Source organism: Bombus flavifrons, chromosome 2 (assembly GCF_040668555.2).
Source record: "Bombus flavifrons isolate JBK064 chromosome 2, iyBomFlav1_principal, whole genome shotgun sequence".
NCBI lineage: Eukaryota > Metazoa > Arthropoda > Insecta > Hymenoptera > Apidae > Bombus > Bombus flavifrons.
The window spans coordinates 3059215-3072886 of record NC_138443.1 but is presented as its reverse complement, the minus strand read 5'-3'; the positions used below and the strand labels follow the sequence as shown (position 1 = coordinate 3072886).

At 37.0% G+C, this 13672-nt stretch overlaps 1 protein-coding gene and 1 long non-coding RNA gene across 3 annotated transcripts in view; one reads left to right on the top strand and one right to left on the bottom strand.

Moving 5' to 3' along the window:
- LOC138189766 (uncharacterized) overlaps positions 1-13672 on the top strand; it is a 113560-nt gene that overhangs the window by 74428 nt on the left and 25460 nt on the right. The window lies entirely within an intron of this gene.
- blo (bloated) overlaps positions 1-13672 on the bottom strand; it is a 170077-nt gene that overhangs the window by 152610 nt on the left and 3795 nt on the right. For both annotated transcript variants that reach the window (XM_069131905.1, XM_069131906.1), the window contains exon 2: positions 6395-6793. In XM_069131905.1, coding sequence (XP_068988006.1) covers positions 6395-6557 — 163 coding nt within the window. In that variant the 5' untranslated portion in view covers positions 6558-6793. The remainder of the gene's footprint in view (positions 1-6394; positions 6794-13672) is intronic.

Sequence of the window (13672 nt, the reverse complement as noted above, 5' to 3'; positions counted from 1 at the left end):
GTCGATACTAACAACGTCCAAAGTTTACAAGTAATTATTTTTTTAAGGAAAACACTGTATAAGGTGAAAGTTTAGTTTATATAAAAAAGAATCGAGAGATATTTCCATGGATATTTAATGAAATGTGCGAGTCAATCTGTTGAGAGAAATTTTTTTCCAAAGGAATTACAGAATTCAGAACAATTCTGTACTTCGTCCAAATGAAGAATAGTTACTATATACACAGAATCATTACATAATATTTAGTCCTAAAAATTAAAAAATTCTAAATTCTGAATGCTGAGAAATTATAAGATGTAAGAAAGCAGTCTATAATCCATTTATAATTATCATGCAAGAACGTTCTGACAATCGAAACACAGTGGTGAAGTGACAAGCAAATGAAAGGAGATGCTATACGTACAAATAGGTACATGAATACGTAATTTCTAAGTTACACGTTATAAAGACGTTATAAAGAGATGAAAGAATCACAAGAATCATAAGAATTCTATAGAACTAGAATCGTTGGAAATGCTTCCACGAGACTATCTCCACGACCCACGTCTGGTTAATGCGGCGAACTTCGAAATCGTCCTCCATGGGTCGACTCACAATTAGATTCGTGGCATTTAGATTCCAATCTGATAAAGTCCAACATCGTCCTCCTCGTAACTTTCGCCGCTCAGCACCGAGAGTTGGAATTCTCCGCGTTTTGTTCATTCACAAAGAGGAAGAAGTCGGACATGGAGGACAGACGAACCGATGCATGTCTCTGCATAACAATTTTCTCTCACGCCGCAATGTAGCTATTCGCGATAAATGCAGTATTCTAAGAAAAAAGCTGTCGTCCCGTGAATTTACAATTTTCATCTCTTTTTCTACACATTAATATCAGAAAATAATTTTAAATTCAACATACGAATAATCTATAAACGTTGCAGCGAATCTGTAATTTTTATCAAACCAAGCGGAAGCGGGAAACTGGTAGGATTTAATATTTAAATAATTTCAGTAATATAAAATACTTTAAGAAAGATGCTGCATCATAGATACGATTAGCATATAGGAGGAAAGGCTTCAAACTCTCTATAATCAGAATGTTGTTTACTCGTAATTCATTACAATTTCCTACTGTGATTTGAAAATCAGAAACCAACATTTCCAATAAATAGACTACTTGCTGTCTGTATAATAATTAAATAAACCACTATAATGTCGAAATATTTGGCCGGAGCAATGAAATATAATGTACAAAAGTCCTTCTAAAATACTCATATAGGCAGCTACAACTAAAACAGTAATCCGAAATTTCATTCTTTCCCACACAGGTGTATCGTTTCTATGTCACATGACGTTACAAAGAGTAAAGTTCGTTGGTAAAAAATTCTTTTGATTTTGAATTTACCCCGCAGAAAATATAAATCAACGATACAAAAAAGGAAGAATATCCCCACGCTCTTGAGAAGCAAGAAAACATGTAAGAGTGAAGGAAGATTAAATTCCTCGTATGCTATAATACAATGAGCACAGGAATTAACACTGAAATCCATAACGATAAGCGACAAACAACGAAGAAACGAGGTCGTTAAGCCTCGAGAGACGCGAAGCGATCGCTATGTCGGTGCGAACAGGGCACGATATCCAATTTGCCTAAGTTAGTCTCGGCTCGTAACATTCAAAGGAGCAATTTAACCTGCGTAGCGGCGAGCAATTTAAACTTGCCAACGCCATTTAACCAGAAGTGTCGTTAAGAGTCAGGCACGCCATGACGTATTATCAAATTTAATTATATCAAATCCATCCTGATTATCTCGATTGTCACAATTATCTCAGTTTCAACAACAATTTTCAATAGAAGAAAGAAGTCTGTCTACCCCGTGTTTTTTTATTCGTCTTTTGTTTCCTTTACTTCGTTGGATATTCGTTGTAAGTCGAGGAAACAAACATCACGAACAAAATCACGGAGAGTCGCGAGTAAAAAGTGAATGGGAGATAGGTTCGTTGACCACTTGTTTGCGATGTTGACACCCGACCTTGACGATCCCAACAATGATGAAAAGAATAGCCTGTCCCGCATTGATCGATAATAAAAGTCCTTACACAGATTTCCTAGATCGGAATTATTCACACGGAAGTACGAAGCTTTCGTTACGAATGATTTAATATTTATTTGTCTTCTCGATTACTCACCTATCGCGAGCTTTCAGCAGAACTAAAGTCTCCCAATCTTCCTTTTTATATCATATCGTTCGCGTATTGCAGCACTGACACGCATAACTTAAAAATTACGATTTTAAGACAAACGAATTTGGATATTTTGAATCGTTATAATTTTGTAAGAACAAATTAGAATTTGCTTTAAAATAATACTAGTGTGTCCCCACTTAGCGTCCCTACTCGTATTGTTTTAATGCTCTTTTATTCCCAAAAATTTTCTGTATTGTCTATGATTTTGGTTCCGTCTAAAACGATTCTATGACCTGCAATTATTCAGAATTTTTCTTCTTAAATTTACCCAATTATACTTTAAAATTACCTAATTACACGTAGCCACTTTACACGTATTTCATTTGGAACACGTTTGAAAACCGTTCTTGCCACGTTATTAGCCAATTCGATCGAAGAAGCCTAACTGTAGGAACACGTTGGTTATTTGCACCACGATCAACGGCTTATTCTCTTGTCTCTGGCTGTTCTATAACTACCTCCGCCTCCAGCAACGGAGCAACTACAATCGACGACCGGCACACCGGCGCTGACGGTCGTAAACCCAGCGGATGCCAACTATAAAATAATACGAACGCCGGCCAGACCTTAAGGTAGTTAGCTGTGTTTAGTGGCCATTAATTTTCCAACGCCGGTATTCGCGGGATATTATTGTATCAGTGTATCACTGACTGCCAGAGTCGCCAACTTCCTTCATCGGTGATGCTCCTGTACTTAGGCTCGACTAACCGAGGCTAGGTTACCGATCGATCTCTCTTCTAAGCGATTGATCGAAGGTTGCTTTGTAAATCACAAGTAGAATACACGATACGTATGTGATTTGAATCGAAGGAAGAAATGACAAAGTTGTGCGCACTTTGGCTAACCTGATACCGTTTGCCATAAGAGAGTATTGACTTTTTTCTCTACCGAATGATTCGAAAACAATATGCAGAAAGAACTTCGTTTGACATTGTAGTTGCTTATGGAGGTATTTAAACACTCGTTGAAAGCGTGTAGAATGTGAAATTTTCCTGACATTTGGAATTCTTGGAAATGTAGGATTTCAAAATTTCCCTATTTAACATTTCTGGGAGAAATCCATATTTTTTAAGATGCATCGATACTTGAATATATCTTATGGAAATGCGAAATTAAAATCTGTTTTTTTTTTTTAATAAACGCAGTAATAATGTAACATAATACGTTCAAATTTGCAGAAGGAAACAAATAGACGCAATTTTCAAAATAGGATCTAACGTACTTATGTAGATATGTATTTATGTATATCTGTACTACATATCCTAATAGAAAATGCTGGAGAAAAATGCTAATTATTCATTGAGAATATTTTTGTCTATAGCGGATGCGTTGTTATTATGAAAGAAAGTTGCAAATTAAGAAATATCCTTGAAAAACAGAGGATTTTAATAAAAGCATAATATAAATTGCCGTTGTTTCTCTCTGTAATCTGCAAATTTCTTCGAAGTTTTCACATTCCCACGCGACGGTCGTTCATAATTTACGAGCCTTGCATTGCAGCAGCAGCCTCTGCTGAAATTGTAAAAACGAATTTAACATCGCGTTAATCTTCGCCTAGCTGTTCTCAAATCGTAGCGCACAAAGGAACACAGTAAAACAAATTCTAAAACATTGTCACTTTGCAAACAAACTTTCGATTATTTTCACGTTTTTCTTTGTATTAACATTTTCTGGTTTGAATCATAATCGACACTTTATTCCAAATGATCTATACGCGAAAGCTATTCATCATTTGTGAATTAAATTTTTTAGTATAAGATAAAAAATATCGAATAAAATATTAAATCTAGCGTAAGGTACAATCGCGAGGAATTGGAATTGATTTTCTCGAAATTTTAAACGATCGAATATAAAAGTTCTGTGAAATTTCCAATCGACGATGAGAAACAAAATTTATTTATTCGATCAATGAATATAATACTATCGTAGATTTCACACAAATTGTTCCGATCTGCGAATGAACGAAGTTTCAGAGGTGGCTGAATTATCCGGGTTACCTGTGTTCCCTCGTTAGTCCGACATGCTTAACACGTGCGTTAGATGATGATACGGCAAGCAGACCGCCGCAATTACGGCGGCATATACGCACACATAAACACATACGCACATATACATACACACCCTGTATTACAACGCACAGCTTACTGGCCGAACGCGCGAGAATCGGTCACGAGTGCACACGCGCGCCGATCCACGCGACACGCTCGAGCGGGGAATGAGAAAAAGGGGCAGAGATCATTAATGTAATTAATTATTAAGCTGATGGCAACAGAGGAATGGTTGAGTCCAGCGCGCACACACCAATACCATATTACGAGCCCACATATTATATGAAAAAATAAAGTAAAAAAGATAAAGAGCACGAGACAAATAAATAATTGTAGATCCAGTTAAATAAAGTTGTCTTTGATATAATCAATATTTATCGATTATTAACAGAATTTTACGTGTAGAGTATGTTTTAAGGGCACAAAATTGCAATCGTCTCGAGATGTACTCTTTAAACATTTGTGAAAAAAAAAAAAATAAAGAAAAAATAGTTATTGTTACGAGATCAGCGGATTTATTAAGAGACCACGATTAATGGCATTACTGATACATTATTAATGATTACACACACAAGGAGGATCGATCGGCGATCGATCGCAGAGCGTAACGATTATTCGTGCCGTTAGTCAGCGGCCAGGCTCTTGATTAAATGTGTTATACATCGATATCGAGAGAGCTCGAGCTTGGAACAGTTAGGTATAAGTTAGGCGGAACACGTTTTGAGCCGGTGCCGCGCTGCTTGACTTTCCGCTTTCGCGTCGTGACAGGTGGTTTCGTCCTCTTACTTCCACTTATTAGTCATATTAATTATAATCTTCGTATACCAAGCCAATAATATTAATTACCGCGAAGTATATAATCTTTTATTTCATAATTTCATATATCTTGAAATTTTTCAGAAATTTGTATAATTAAATACGGCAAAGTAATAACAGCTCGTATAATCTTGGTCTAACGTCCCCATCGTTTTTGCTATCTTTAATATGTAATCTGTCTAACTCACCATGGCAAAATAGTATCTAATATCGTTTAATGTAATTGATCGACAATTTCATCTGGAGAAATTAATTTGCTATATTTTCTAATAAATTTGTGTACTTAAATATAGTAAACTGTAATGTCATTTAGTATAGTTAATATTATCTTTATTGTTTTTATTATTCTTATTATTCTTGGAATTTTTAATAAAGTTTTCCAATGTTAAACCAGATAATATATTTTAGAAACAAAAATGTCTTAACTGTAGCATGCCATACGCTCGATCTGATAAAACGAAAGTATTTTGTGATGGAACAAAGTTAATCTGATCAGACACGGGTTTTGCATTCTTAACATCCTTCCAGGACACTGACGATTTTAGCGAAGGCGTGTGTTTCTTAGAAATACCTGACGAACTCGAGATCATCTGTGCAAACTAGCGGCTCGACAGAAACAATTTTCATAATCTAAGATCGCTCTAGGACCTGGTTGTATTTTGTCTGAAACGCAACATCACGTGTCCTCGTTGCAATCGTTCTCGTGATCTCGCATTTTCTCCTTCTCGAGGTCATCTGTGCGAATTAAGTGTTATATTCAATTTCTGCCTTGACCTTTTCTAACTCGTGGCTAACTATTTTCAGAAAATGATAAATTCCAGTAAAATTCAATAGATGGCAAATACGTGCAATGAAAATTTAGAATTTCGCCAATGCGTTATTAGAAAGCTAAATGCCAAGTTACTAAAAATTCTAATCTTAATGTGCTCCAACGATCTTGAAAATACTTTTATTTCAATATCCTCTTAAAGTAGTAATACAAATCATACTTCTCTTTTTGCCATGTACATTTTTGTTTCCAATATTGTATATGAATATCCAATATCCTTTTTCAAACGTCAACAAACTGCACTTCTTTTTACCATATATGTTTCTATGATAAGAAAAATAAGAAAAACGAAAAGAACAAGTAAAAACCGTCCAAACATGAACATAAAATTTATCTTCGTCTCATGGATTAGTTGTCAACGACGGATAAAATGTACGACGAAAGTCAAGCAACGTTAAACCAACTCGTCTCGCGTCTGCACTACCGTCTCGCTGGCTATTCCTTTCCATATGGTGTGATTGCCTGGACTCACCGATCCTTTTGACGTGGACGTCTCGATTGAAGGAGACGCTTTTCTCAGTGGGCTTCCATCCGGAGACGGAAGCCCCGGTCGAATCGGGTTGTAGAAAATCGTTGGTAGGAGGGTCGCAGGTTCCTCCATCTCTTAAAAAGTCCGAGCGCTGAACCTCCAGCATCTTCCCGGCTTTTCGATTCCAATCGTAACACGCAGAGCCGGATACCAATCAGTTTCTCTCTTATCTTTTCCCTTTTTCTTTCTGTATCTTTTCTTTCTTTCTTTCTTTCTCTCTTACCTCGCAACCCCCGCACCCAAGTGTGCCTTAACACCCCGGCCTCTAAATGTTTGCACCCTTTCTTTCTTTTCTATATTCTCTATCTCCCCTCTCCTTCCCTCTTAGACCCGATCACCGACCTGTAAGCCAAGCAAAGCTGTGCTCTTAATATACATCTGCGAGATAGATAACCTCGTCGATTGAGATTTATGTTCTGTCTCTTATATATAGAATGCTACACATAACGTAACAGAGTTGGCTGAAATGCGAGTCTATACGGAAAAATAGATGGAAAACGTAGAATAATATTTTGTTGTCGGAGACCTAACTTCGAAAGAATTGGTCTCAAACTATTAAAACAATTAAAAACAAATTCCTTTGAAAGCTAAATCATGGAAAAGAAAACTTCATTCTAATTTCATAATTTATTTTTTCATGTAGTATCAACACATAGGCGTTGGTACGACGTTATGTGAAACATCCTATACGTGCACGCGCATGAAAAAGACACTTTCGTTTCTTTTTCTTGTCGAAGTCTCGAGGACGTTTCTCTGTCTTTTTGTGTCTTTGGCGGGAAGCTTGTAAAGCCAGAACGTATACTACCGCCCACAAGTATCGGGACACTGATTGATCTCTGGTAATCGGTAGTGAAGAAATTAACGATGAATTAGCAATTAGAAGCGATGCTTACTATCTTCTTATGGAATCACAAGACTGTAAATTCAAACCAACTACTAGAAAACGTGGCGATATTATATTTTGTCATATGAACAGAAGGCCCTTATTAATTTGATTTACAATTCAAACATCAAAAGATCTATCAAAATAGAAAATACTTATAAAATTTGATAATATTTCTCTTTCTTCTTTGAAGAAAATCTTGCCAAAAGTAAGCAAATGTACGGATACTTTTGAGCGGTAGTGTATACACGGGTTCTTTTATGTACACGAAAACGCGAGCTCACGTGCACGCGTGTACGGCCGTGCAAGCCGCGAGCGTGTGTGTTGGTCTATTTGCGGTCGTCCTTATTGCGGTTAGAGAAATCGCTTCTATCGGCGATTTAGAGGCAAACCGGAGGATAGTGCCGGTTGCGGTCGTAAGTAAAAGTAGCCTGCGCTCGCATTGTTAGGGCTTCCTTTCACATTTTGCCCGGAGATCGATGCGGGGACACCGATACCACGTATTTAAATGTACGACGCAAGAACTGTCGAATTGGTGTTCCGCAGAGGCGATCGATGTCGAGTAGCGGTAATAAAGTTATTGCTTGCTCACTGGCGACAAAGGAGTATCCTGTTGTCTCGAGAGAAAACGATTATCTTTCGTGTTTTTTGCTTGGAACCAGGTTGAAGCAAACTAGAAGAAAGGTTTGTTAAGAACAGTTATTGTACCTTTTATCGATTTAATGGCCCGTCAACGAACTTTCACAAGAAATAAATTTACATTTTATAACATCTTAACACGTACAATTTCTGTTCGAAGTATTTCGCTTCTTGAAAACAAAATATTCAACGTACTCTACGTAGTTTCTACGAGTGTATTTGTAACTATAGTATGTTACGGAAAAATATCCAATGAAATGATAAAGTTTTGAACTTCACAACAAAAGTTAAAAAGTTAAAACGCATGGTTATTTACCCTTAAAAAGTATTGTATGAATTACTCTCAATTTTGTTTTAATATTCGATATATTTCTATATCACCGCCAAAAGCCACGAACAAATTATGAAATCCTTTTTACAAAGACGTCGAATACTTTCTTTTAACAAATAATACTCCAGGAATTATAATCCATGTCTTTTCTTTTTATTATAAACCATATTTACCATATAATCTTTGTTATCCTTCGACAATCCTTCCTAGTTTATCCTTAAAAATCTAAATCGCGTATCCACTTGCAACTCACGAGTTCACGAGTAAAGCCTATATTAGAAAACTAAAAAATAGCACTGTGGAACCCATTGTTTGATCACCAATTGAATCGATTTTTCTGCAATTGCAACAGACACGACCTACGACGAGATTGTTTTTCGGACGAATGCGCGGCGAGAACGCGTTGCTCGCGTTGGCGCATGCGCCGGTGCATCGACGATGATCGCGATGAACGCGACGAGCGATAATGGTCTGCATTGTCGTCATGCAATCCGATGAGACACTCGAGATACGCGCAAACGGACTATTGACAGTTGCGAGGATGACGATGACGGTGCGCAATAATGACAATGAGTTCGTGATCCTGGGATAAGCTACTATGTATTTTCTTATTTTACCCCATCTTTCGCAAAGCGTCATGCAAAGCTATAATCTTGGGCTCCGAGCATGACGTTATTATATTTTCTTATCGATCGTGTAATCGAAACGTACCCTTTAGTACGTACTTTGTTGGATGATCCAGTTTTCACTACGCTACTTCAATCTTTCAAGTATCATCATAAAAGGAAGAATGAAACGACTTTGAACGTCCAGCGAAAGGAATTTTGCATTTTCTTTGGCATGAAAAGAAATAGTTTTATGAAACTGCGGTGTATAGAACGGTATACAGAAATATTATTAGGAACAATTATGGCTTTCTAGAAAAACTATCTTTACGGTTATATCTGCTTCGTTAGGTGAATAGCTCGTGTGATTGAAATTGGAAGATGGTTTTAACTCTATGAATTTTTATATTGAAATTTTCAAATGATCGTACAGTATTCTATATCAGTTTGAAATAACTATGAAAGATACTATAAAAATGAAGATAATATACGATTCGTTTATATACAAAATTATTCGCACGGTAGAGAATGAAAATATAAGAAAAATGTATGAGATAATAAGAAAACACCTTTTTATATTAGATTTAAATTTTATTTTAATATTTCCTATGTGGATATCTATATGCGGAAAAAAATACGTTTCTGAAAATCCTGTGAATTTTCTCTTTCTAAATTAAATCTAATATCTTCAGCAATTTCTGAAGAATCGAAAGTCACACTGGTCGCTATTTAAAATTCCACGAACCCACGATTATATGTTAAGTGTTTGCCTATAAAATGACGGGAACACCTTACCCAGCTGAACAAAGGACGTATGAAAACGCTTCCAAAAATACTAGTGATGTCTGGCCGCAACTGTCCAATACTACTTAATCTTACCGTTATAGTGGTTTAGTCGGCCAATAAAAAATAATCAGTACAATAATGAAATATAAAAATTCAAAAATAGAAAAAACAGGTCGACATAAGTTCTACAAATGAACTGATTTTTCTCCATATTTATCGTAACATAGTAGGTGGATCGTTTCTAATAAACAAATTCCCTTCGGACAGAATCACGAGAAGCGAATCAATATATCTCAATCTTTATAAATATATTTCTTTATTATAATTTATACAGAATTCTAGAGAGAGAGGAACAAGTGAATTGTTAAACGAATTCTCTGTCAAATTGTAAAATGCTCTCGAGAAAACTGATCCTAATGGTATTAATATGTGATAATTCCGATGACAAGTAAATGCGTCTTTTCCGCTTAATACAAACGCAAGAAATAAATCGGAGACGAAGAGATCCATTACACGAGAAAGGAAGAAGCATTTCCAAATGAATAAAAGATGAAATACTGTCAAGTGAAAACATTGTTTCATATAATCACTTCTCTCGAAAAAATGTAATTACTATCAACGATCAATTACCAATTATCAAGTAGTAAAACACACTATCGCATCGCAGTCGATCAGTTCCTTTTACGGAATCACCTTCACTTTCTAAAGGTAACGACGCGGGGCCCCCGCGATTTCAGATTCAGCGTACGTTCACGCGTATCCGCGCGGGATCTCGGTCGCCTTTCGAGCTTGCAAGGGTGACCTCGTCCACGCTTCATCTCCCAAGGCCATCTAATCGCGACGCGTTCGTGGTTCGAGCGTTCGTAACTAAAGGTTGGACCCGACGACTTTATTAGGCCTGTTGCGGAAGGGACGCCGACTTCGAACGACACAATTCGCATGACAGTGTGATCATTGGATTAAGATACTAAGCCACAGCCACCATATTTGGCGAAGAAATCCTCGCGAGGGCGGTCCTATAAGAGCGACAGAAGAGCGTTGTCCTCGTCACCATAAAATTCAGACGTTTAGTCATCTCTTTTCTTTTCAATCTGTTCCTTTATTTTTTCAAGTCAAACACGACCGATTTGCAACTTCGTGTCAGACAAACGTCAACCTTTATCGTTTCTATTTTCTTTGTTCTCTTGATCGTTTAGATGCAGGGTTTTCGCGTGTGTGCGAGTAGTATAAACATGATCGAAGGTGTAAAGAGTTGCAAAGAAGCTGGACAAATTTGGCGAGCATCCTGATGTCAGTCGGAGTTATGCTTTTTCTTTTCTAAACTCGTCGCGACTCGTACGAAATTTACTTTTTGGGGTATGATTTTTTCTGGGAGGTGACTCGGTATGCGATGATGTCACCGGTGGAAGCGATAAAAAGTGCGGTTCTAGCGAGAAACAGCGAGACGCGTATTTTCTCGAGGTGAGAATGACGCGCGAACGAACGTCAGCTTTGGCTGGGATTTTACTGTCTTCTGACGTTGTCGTATTGTGATGGTGATGAATCTTTATTTCGGCTACGTGTTAATGAAATATCGCGAATATTATAAATGGAAACAAGAAACGTTTAGGGGAAGAGACATAAGAAACTTGAGATAAATAGATCGAAACGTCTCGCAATGAGACTTGAAATAATGCGACTGACACACTGAATTCGTATTTTATTTCAAATAGCTACTTTTTTTTTTTTTGTTCCACGTACTTCAAAGATCGAATGGAAGATCTCGAAAAGATTGTAAACATTGAAAAAATTGCATCAGCCAGCTATCTTAATTCCTATGTTGTCACTCATTGATAATTTTTAATTCTCAATTCAACAGGAATAATTCCTACGTGATCGGAAGAACACCAAAAACACCTATCTGAGCTTTTCTTAAGAAACTCGCATTCTTATAGACGCGAAATCAATGTCTTTATATTCCCAGAAACGTGTATTGAATATTATAGAGATTATTTTCGATAAGAGACTTCAACTTTAACGAAACTGCGATATTTTTTAACACGAACAGTTTTAAACTGCAGAAACTTTTAGAATTACTTAACACAACTACAACATTTTACGATACGTCGGAAAATATAATAATCGACGCTCTCGCTCGTGAATTTTTAATAAAAATCACACGATCAGCCACAACCGATCGAAGGCGGCAAATCCATGAAACCTTGAGGTGTCTGGTACACGCGCGAAGTAATCAAGAAAACCGACGATAAAAGACGCGTTAGCGGAATGTACGATATGATTCTCTAGCGTTCTACGTTCGCCACTTCGCCGCAATAAACAGTCACGTGTCTCCTGTAAATATTTAGCACCTTCCCGTGGCTGTTTTATTGTTCTCCCGCCGTGGCGGCTCGTCCATTCAGTGAGTCAATGATAAAATCAAAGGATCGCGCCCGAAGCAAGGATCGCGCGTTACAACCGTTGGCTGGTTTTTTAATATCGTCGAGGGAACGACGAGGGAAGTGACGAGCGCTATTCACTTCAGAGAGAATTCTTCTATATGGCGCCGATGGTTCGTTATCGGGAGAAATAAAAATAAAAATCGTACGAACAGTTATTACTAGCCGTTACTAGATCCTAGACGCAGATTTATATTTTTATGAATAGAGCTGAAGAAATGGAACCTAAGCACAGATTTGTTTCACCCTCTAAATAATATAACGAGTACTTTACTTTGGTTATTTTTACGTATTTTTGCATACTGTGTGCGTCATATGAATTTTTATACGTATAAATTTCCTTTACCTTTTTCTTTGTTGTATATACAGTGGCGGAGAAAAGGAAATCTAAAAACTAGGCGATACGAAAACCCACTGTAATTTTACAAAATGGAATTACATTTGATAGAAACGGTGGATAGATATAATATGTACTTTGGAATAGATGACTGTTATCAATATGGTAGAAAATATCTACTACAAAAGTTACCAATACTCCTATAGATAACCATCAATTTAAAAACTTTTCTATAGAAATAAGTATATGTTATAATATTCAAAGTAAAACAAATCGCGTTTTGCCTAGATAAGATGAGAACCATCTAATAGCGATAGACATAATACGAGATAATATTCACTTCGCGTTTCATCAACAATTTTGTGCAAGAAGGAAATATAAATAATTTTGTACCTCGAAATGCCTCTTTCGCTTATTCTAATAAATTATTACATGTACAATGTTGTATAACAAATGTTACATACTGAAAGTGTATGGCCATGTACTAAATTTATCCTAATAATTAACAGTTACTTTATTCTAACAGGTACAAAATTTTTACTCCAAGATCATACGATCGATATTTTCAAAAAAATTGCATCAATCTTTCAATTCAAATCTTGATCAAAATATTAATTAATCTTTCTATCACTGCCCATGTTGCAAATTTTAGTTTCAATTAATACGGGAATAATTCAATACCTAAATATCTCAATAGCTCTCATCCAGAATGAAGTTTATGCAACAGCACATTTTACCTACATCAATCATCGACTGACTCTTCTAATATCCTTTACACATTAAAGAAATTAAAAACAAAAGAAGAAGACAAATAATAAAATGGAAAAGAAAGAAGACAAGGAAGCCAGCCTCGATCCGCCCTAAATCCATCGCCTGGAAAGATTTCTCGCTCAATAGGTGGCGCGAATTCCGGCGTATGTTCCACTGGCACACTTCGACCGCGCCAAGGTCGTAAGGGGTTCGTGCCCCGAATATCGCGGATCCACGTCGGTGCCTCGGCTTTTCCTCCTCTGCGTCGCGTCGCGTGCAACCAAACGGAAGAGAAAGAGATGAAAGGAAGAGCGTAAAAGAGATTCAAGAGCCGCGCGGTGGATTCGCGCGTCAAGACGAGGCGCGATCTTCATTCCGCGAGGCTCGCCGCGAGCGGACAGGCGAAACAAAAGAGCGAGCAGAAGAAAGGAAGAAAAGAGGGGAGAAGGATTGAG